At 43.8% G+C, this 8389-nt stretch overlaps 1 protein-coding gene across 1 annotated transcript; it reads left to right on the top strand.

Annotated features, from left to right (window-relative positions):
* Positions 1 to 8142, top strand: mturn (maturin, neural progenitor differentiation regulator homolog (Xenopus)). Its single transcript, XM_065471206.1, has 3 exons — positions 1 to 607; positions 4610 to 4732; positions 6693 to 8142. Exons 1-3 carry the CDS (start codon positions 449 to 451, stop codon positions 6798 to 6800), a joined length of 390 nt encoding a protein of 129 aa, XP_065327278.1. The 5' UTR covers positions 1 to 448; the 3' UTR covers positions 6801 to 8142.
* Positions 8143 to 8389: the final 247 nt, after the last annotated feature.

The following is an 8389-nucleotide window of genomic DNA, read 5'->3' as shown; positions in this document are numbered from 1 at the left end:
TGTCAGCTCTGTGGGTGATGAGAGCAGGTTAAACGCTTCGCTGGCGTTGTTATCCTCCTGTGCCAGCAGTGAGAAAGTTAGGGTTAGGCTTATAGCGTCTCCGTTATGGACGGCTGCCCGGCTCCACTCGTCGTCATCGCGTTTTCTCCAGCGTCCTCCTGCGTATGCATGCATGCGACCGAAGGGCTGATTTCATAACGTGAGGAGGAAGAGAGGAATGGGGTTCTGAGCACGGATGAGCGCCAGACCCCGCTAGGCTGTGTGCGCCAACAGCGTTATCTTTATTCCCGGGCCATGCAGAAGGCGCACTGAGGGAGATGCGGTATAGTGGAGGCTGCTGATGCTGCGGGCAAATCAGCTGTTAGGCCTATTTTGCGTCTTGAGCATCATCGCCGCGACGGCCAAAGAGACAGAGACACCAGGGATACCGCAGAGCGGATAACAGAGGATGGAGTTCAAGCATCTGGTGGAGGCGGCGGAGAAGTGGTGCTCCGGTAACCCCTTCGACCTCATCTTCGCCGAGGAGGACGACGAGAGGCGGCTGGACTTTTACGCAGAGCCCGGCGTCTCTTTCTACGTGCTGTGTCCCGGCGGCACCGACAGCTTTGTAAGTGCTCGATCTCCTGCAAGGCCTCGTCTCTGCGCGCTCTCTCCTAGGTGTGTCGAGGTTCGGCTGGAGGTGCGCGTTCGGCCCCGGGTTTTCTAGCTGATGGATGTGGGAGAGGAGAGGAGGGGATGATGTCATTTCAGTTTGGGTGCACCTCACCCACCCCTCCTCCACCCGCCCTCCTTTCCCCTCAAAGTCTATATGTTGCTTATTTATTCAGCATATAATCAACTCTGCTACGGGCACAAAACAGGAAAGCCTTATGACTTTCATAATAAAAGCCGTCGCCATCATGTGGATTTTGCGACACTAAACAGTTCATTTTTATTTCTAAATTGAAATTGATTTAGAAATAAAAATAAAAGCGTCCTATATCGGGCTTTTTTGTTTTCCCCCTGTTTGAAGGCAATTTTATTACTTGAAAAACTTTAAAGGCCAGTGCTTATTGTCACAAATGCAAAAAATATTTTACATTTTTGCCATCATGCCTTTATTTTGAAAGAGTTATTGCTGCTGGGTTTCAGGTTAAGCCTACTCTTACTAGAAATGTTTGTCTAGACACGGCAAAGTTTACCAGTTGACGTTTTATTTCTAACACTTGATTTACTTTGGCTAAATGTGCCTCCTTAGAAGATAATCCAAACAGCTGTGACTGTGATGAAACACTGATTCCTGGTGTTTTCTCTGAAAAGGTCCTAAATAAAAGGGGCGTGGTTGAAGAACCACCCATCCTCCACCCCTGGCTGCAATTTCATCTGGCCTTAAAGCACTAAAAGTGCTACTTATAGATGAAAAAACGATAGTCTTAATTTTTAATGGCCTCGCTCATATGCCTCGCAGTGGTTTGATCCGCTGCCTTCCTGTTCCTTCTCTTCTTTACTTTTCAAAAGTGAACTTAAAAATAAGACAAGAATGAGAAATTTTTAGCTCAGTTTCTTTTCAGTTGAATCTTGTGCTTCGAAGCAACTGCCATTTTTTGATGGGGCCGCCGTGACTTGTTTGGCCCCCGTGCCACCCTATTTTTAAAAATCCTGGATACGCCCCTGCTAAACAAGAGTCTGCCTTAAAAACAGCATGCACTAACCACTCAAAAGAAACTAGATGGGCTCATTAAAAGCCCCAAACCTCCAACCACACTACACTGCATCTATGCTGTGAGCTCAGTGTCTTTGTAGCTCCAGCGCTGCTGTGATCAGCCACATGCTGTCTTGAAGCATAGCTGTATCATATATCAGTGTGCTGCAGTGGTGGCGTTATGAGTCCTAAAGCCCCAGAGGCCAGGCCCGCCCTCCTCGCTCCTCCTGCTCAGTGACAGGGGCCAACAGGGCGGGGAGCAGATGGTGATGACCCAGGAGCCAGGGCGTCTGCTCGGTCAATAACACATTATGTCACACAGTCCCTGTCTGCGTTGTGTGTGTTTGCAAGCATCATCTGGACTGTCCTGCAGACAGGAGAGCAGCATTAGAGCCGGGCTTTTCCACAGCTCTGCGTGAAGAAACTGTGACGTTTATAGCTGCTGCACAATTAATTACCCGGTCTCTCTCACACACACAGACACACATAAAGCGCAGGTGCACCAACTTCCTTTTTTCTCTCTGTTTCTCTCTCAGCTCACAGTTTTCTACAGCTTTTTAATCTGGCGCTCGCCAACTGCTGCAGGCCTGCCACTCTCTCTCTCTGTTTTTAACACACACACACACACACACTAACAGTTCACCGTCTGCTATGCACATTTAAATAAGCTTGAATAACTCTCTGTCTCTCTGCAGGACTCTTGAGATCTAGTTACTCTCCCTGCGATCAATACTGCTATGAGCAGGACGTCTCACATGCTGTTTTTCTCTGATTCTCTCTCTCTCCCACACACACACACACACACACACACACACACATGCAGGGCATCATCTTGTCACCTAGCTGCACCATAACAATAACCATAACGATAATTTGTTTCCTTCCCTGTAATTTCCCTCTGGATATGATACAGTAGTGTTTGTTTTTAGCAATCCACATCACCCAGTGTGGCGTTCAGCTGCTGAAAAACAAGAAGAATTGAACATTCCACGTGACTCCACAGACGCCCCTCTGCTTATCAGAGCTGTAGCTGCCGCACAATCAATTACAGAGTCACACACACAGCTGTGCTTTGTAGGTGGGGTCAGCTGTTTCAGTGGAGACGCTGGCTGACGTGAGAGCCCGTCCATCGGGGTCGAAGTGGAGCGCATTCCCAGGAAAGTCGGAGCTGAAGAGCCGTTTGTAACAGCGTGTTTACATTTTCAAGCCCCCCCCCCCTCCTGGGCTGTTTCGCACCATTTCACATGAATCGCTCTCTCTCTTGACTCTTGCATTTCTTATCTTGAATCTTCACTGAATCATCAGCAGTGATGACATTAAGATAGTTTTTGATGAGATTTTAAGGGACTAATCAACGGATGACGCAGTATAATGAAGTAAGAGTACTCAAGGGATTTCAGTTTTCAGCTGAGATTAAATTTCATTGTCTTTTTCCCCAGGAAGTTAGGATAACGATGATCACTGTATCATTGTATCAAATGCTGCAATAACCAACCAACCAACAAAGCCTCACGGCTACATGTAAAATAACTTTTTGTGTTTGTTTTGCATCTGCTCCTTTTTTTGCCATGTCATTCTGCACATTTGATTTGGTTTAGCTGACAACATTGCCTAATACATAACTTAACACATTGGCCTTTAGACTCTAATTAAACTATAAACTATAAAAATGAGCCAAATAGAGCAGCTCCAATGGGCTTTGCTAGTCATCAGTATTTATCTAACAATTCCTGTAAAGGCTTTGAGGTGGCCGACAGTATGTGCTCATGAGGAAGCTGATTTTAATCAGCGTGGAACTCGTACATCTGATGTATCAGATTTACATGGTGATAATTCACCGTGCTTTTGTGCTGACCATAAACACACTCGCTTCCATTTCCATTGAGGTGTGCCTAAACCGTCAGCCCACGCTGTAAACTGATCCCGGCTCGAAACTGCACCTGTGGTTTGTGCATTTTGACCTAAAATACAGACAATGTAAGGCAGTTATTGTCTTTATTGTCTAAGAAGATTGTATCTAATTCACAGAGATGGGAATTGTGTAGTAGTCTGATCTCAAGAATTCTGTACAAAAGCCTCAAGCCACCCCTCATCTGATTACATTTTGCTTTTTAGGAGCCAGACTTTTTAAAAAAAATGTTTTAATGTGATCTTGAGTAGCAGTTCTCGGCTGCTTTTTTACTCACTTTCAGTCTGGTCCGTGTTTCATTTTCAGAGGTATGTTTTTAACACTGAGCATCAAAAACAGAACCTAACTCAAAGGACAAACCAGTGTCACGCCTACACAGGACACTTAGCAAAGAACCAATTTTAAATGGCATCTTTAGGCAGTTTGTTGCTAGCAGCCTGGAGGAGGTCAGGAGAGCGGCACAACAGTGAGCGTCTGCGGCCATCTGTGAAACACGGTGGAGGCTCCGTCATGATGTGGTGTTTGGGATCTTGTCGAAACTGATGGAATTGTGAAAACAAAAAAGCACAGTGAGATTTTGATTTAACATAAAATACCAACTAAACTGTATCTAAAACATATCTGAAGCATGGCACTGATCCCAAACACACTGACCATGCGGTAAAACACAAAATCGGTCACGATCTAAAGTCTGAACCTCAACATTACTGAAGCAGTGTGAGGAACTAAAAATCCCCCCAAAAAGCAAAAGAAACACTGAGGATTAAAACAACAGACCGTGTATCAACACAAAGATCATGACAACATGTCTTTCTCAGATTTAGTTGCATTGCTCTGTTTTTTTTCCTGTGCTGAATCTCCTGTGACTCAGTTTTGCTCACTTATCCATTAATTAAGTTGTGTACAGCCCACATGAGGCTACACCAGTGGAGGAAGTGTGACACTGTTACATCATGTGCTCTATTGTGTTTAAAGTGCATGGACAGAAATTGAAAGATTTTCATGATCTGTGTGTGCAGCATGTGTGGAGTGAGAGCGAGGACTGCCTTCCCTTCCTCCAGCTGGCCCAGGACTACATCTCCTCCTGTGGGAAGAAGACTCTGTTGGAGGTGCTGGAGAAAGTCTTCACATCCTTCAGGCCTGTAAGGAACAGAAGCAGGGATGTTCCCGGGGTCGCGTTTCACTTTTTGTTTTTGTACCCAACACACTGCATCAGTCACGGCTCTGTTTGCTGCGTCTTTTGCAGTCCTGAAAAATTCTGTTCTCTCTCAAAAACATCACAACACGTACTCTTAGAAATCAGACATTTCACTGTTGGCTTGTTTATCACTTGAGGATTTTGTGCATTTGTGCAATTTTCTTGTCTCTCAGGAATAAGAGAAATGATCTTTATTTCCCAAAATGTAAATCTGACGCAGTTTTTTGGTAAATAATACCTTTAAAAGGTGTAACAAGCAGTAATCAGTTTTTAAAAATCATTCAGTAAAAGGACTAGATGTTGTAGTCTCTAATAATGCATTGCTTTAAATGGTGAGAATCTTGAGGGATGGCTGTTATGAGGAAAGGCAGCCCAGAAACTTTACCAGCAGCAAACATTGTTGTGTGCCTCAACTTTGGGTCTTTTACCCAAGCTAACCTGGCATTTTTTTTGGGGGGGGGGGATTAGAGATCTGATCTAGGTTATCATATTAAGATTTGGGACACGTCGTCAGTAGTGGACCTTGGATTCATCAGGTGTTTCGGCCATTATCACTAGACACCCTCATCCAAGGAGGCCCTGCCAGGGTTGATCAGGCCCCGGAGTGTGTCACTGGTTTATGTTAAATTGTTATTTGTCTTATTCTTTCTTCTTTTTAGTTTCCTACAGTTTATTTTTTCCTATCTATTCACTGCACCTGAGAAATAATACTTAACTCTTTAGCATTTATGGAGCCTAACTTCTTCAAAGGGATAGAAAAGGTGATAGAGAGAAGTAAGACAAGAGGGACAAGATAGGGGAGCCGGAAGGGGGGCGCCCGATCTGGCTTCCCACACGTCCCCGCCGGATTGGGCTGTTACTGCTTGGAGGTTATCATCACAAAAACAAAAATCCATTTATCTATTTACTTAAGTATTGCAAGTTGCACTACTCTTAACGACAGCGCTTCTTTGCCATCACAAATGTGAAGCAATAATTTTGTGTAAAATGAATCTGAAATATATCAAATCAAAGATTTATTCAAATAATTAATCATGAAAGAAAATACATTTGGATTAAACTGAGTGTATATCAATCAGGTGAATTTCATTTGAACAGCTGTCGCTAAATTTAACGCTTTACACCGTACTTACACAGTAAAAAAATCTGTAAAGGTACAGTACAATGTACCGTTTTAATTTTTTACGGACATTTTCACGTATTTTATTCCACACATTGAATTTAACATTTACCATTTATGGAAGCCTGCGTAAAAAAAATGGATAATGTACTAGCAGAAAATTACCAGGACACTTTTTGCCTTTTTTTTTTACAGTGTATGTAAAAAAAACTGCATGAAAATGTTTAATTTTATATTATTTTAATCAATGTTAATAAATAAATATGCAAACCTGAAACTGGTGAGGCTTGGAGACACATTTAGATGATAGTAAGTTACACAAGAGAAAAAGGCGTTTTGTACCAAGTCAAAACTGGAGAAAAAGTCAAAGAAACGAAAAATGTTTAGTTTCCAAAAAAAAAGCTTTACATAATGTGTTACTTGTTTCGAGGTAGAGTTGGCTGTTCCTGCTGTTTCCAGTCTTTATGCTAAACTGAGCTCACTGCCTTCTGGCTGTAACTGCACAGACGTGATAGGGGTATCATATTATATAACGCTCCCACTGCAAGGTGTGTTTTTCAGCAGTGAATCAAGGAATAACTGAGCAGAATTGGAAGGATTGTTTATTTAGTGGAAGAGAGAGAAACTAGACCGCTGACATAAAGGCTCCTTCTGAAAGACACTGAGTTTGTTTGCTTTGTGAAACTGTCTTCATGTTAGTTAGCAAAAAAGAGAGCGAGACAACGTAAACACACTTCATGGTCTAACACTGCATTCTCTCTCTCTTCCTCCCTGTCTCTGTTAGCTGCTGGGTCTCCCAGACTTAGAGGACGACAGTTTTGAGCATTACCACGCTGACGTGGAGGGGGAACCCGGGCCCGACCACCAGCAGATGGGGGTCAGCCAGCAGTGATAATGCCCAAGGAGAAGCCCGGGCCTCAACACATTAAGCCCAATCACTTAATGACACACATTCGTACATATTTAAAGTGAACTTGCTTTAAAAAAAAACAAAACAAAACAAAACAAAAAAAAATTGCACCGCCATGTTCTTGAATGTCTCAGTGGCTTTGCTTCCCAAAGAGTGCACGCTGCGGCACTTTTTTTCAGCCCCCTCCCCTTTGCCTCTCAAAATAAAATGAACACACTTACACAAAAATTTGGAGGCTACGTGAGCAGTAGCCATGTACAAAGCAAGTATCTTAATCATTCACCATCTGGTTAGTTAAAGTTCCACAGCACAGCAATATTACATCAGCCTCAGCTGTTTCTTATGCAGGAATACAGTCAGATGTTACCGCAATACCCACTCCCCCCCACCACCAACCCCCTCTCAAACGGGGAGATGAATGTTGCAGATAGCCTGCTTTCTTTACCTGACATACGAAGGGGTGAAAACTAACGGTTTGTGGCAACGTGAGGCAATCGGCGCTCTAGCAAAGTTCATTTTCCACCTCGTGGAGGGAAAGAGGGAGGGAACTGAAAAACGGCTCTCAGACCCTTCCCTGTTTTAAACACACGCTTAGAGAAGTCATATAGGAAACCGTTTTAAAGACGTTTTACAGTCGCTCCTCGCGTGGAAATCAAAGTGTGCAGCTTTACAGTAGCATGGAACCTTTTTTTCCCCCCACCCCCATCCCCAAGGTGTGTTTGTGTTAATGTTTCCAAATGCAGCACACCTCAAAAGACTTTCAAGTCACTTTATGAGGATGTTTTAATCATGTAATTATGGTATGACCGTCACAGCTATGACCCATGATGCAGCTTGATAAGCCCTTACCCAGACTGGGTGTCCTAGACTGCCCCCTTCCAAGTTCTTGTATCCAGTAGTCTTCCTGGTTGTTGGTGGTTCACACTTTGCCCTCTTTTCTCGGCAGCATCTGAGGAGATACCTTCTTTAAAGCTTGTACATCATCATAAATGTAATAAGGGCACACACCCAGACCCCTGAGTGGTATCACAGGGAAGGGGGAACATATTTGTTGTTAGCCACCCTCAGCTTAGCCTTGTTACTTTCTAACCTCAGTATTGTAGTGTCACACCTGATGCACTGCAACGCTTCAGGCCACCCACGCCCACCCACAGCTGCCTTCAACCACTAGATCTACATGCAAGACTCTTTCAGACCTTTTACCCATTTACTTTTTTTGGCTTGTACAGTTTTGTCTTCTTTGTTGCCTGGGCGTTCCTCATTCAGTGTATCTTTTGTTTGTCCTCATGTGTGTGAAACTGGTCAATAAACAGTGTGAACAGAGTGTCCCGACAGCTGTTTTTTTCTTTAATCTCAAACACCACGAGTTAATGAAAGACAAAGCTCCAAATATGGAGGGCATTTAATATCAGAGTGGACTGGTGACCTGCTGCTGTGCCAAAGGCCTGCTGGTGTTACTGGGGTTGACGTCACGCAGACACTCAGGGCCGAGTTAAGCTTCGGACTGAAAAAGGAATCGTTGACAGGAAGTAGTGGTTTAGTATTCAAATTAAAAGCACAAAAGTCATTGC

This window comes from Pelmatolapia mariae, linkage group LG22 (genome assembly GCF_036321145.2).
Source record: "Pelmatolapia mariae isolate MD_Pm_ZW linkage group LG22, Pm_UMD_F_2, whole genome shotgun sequence".
NCBI lineage: Eukaryota > Metazoa > Chordata > Actinopteri > Cichliformes > Cichlidae > Pelmatolapia > Pelmatolapia mariae.
Note: the sequence above shows the minus strand (reverse complement) of the source record. Positions and strands in the feature narration are given on the sequence as shown.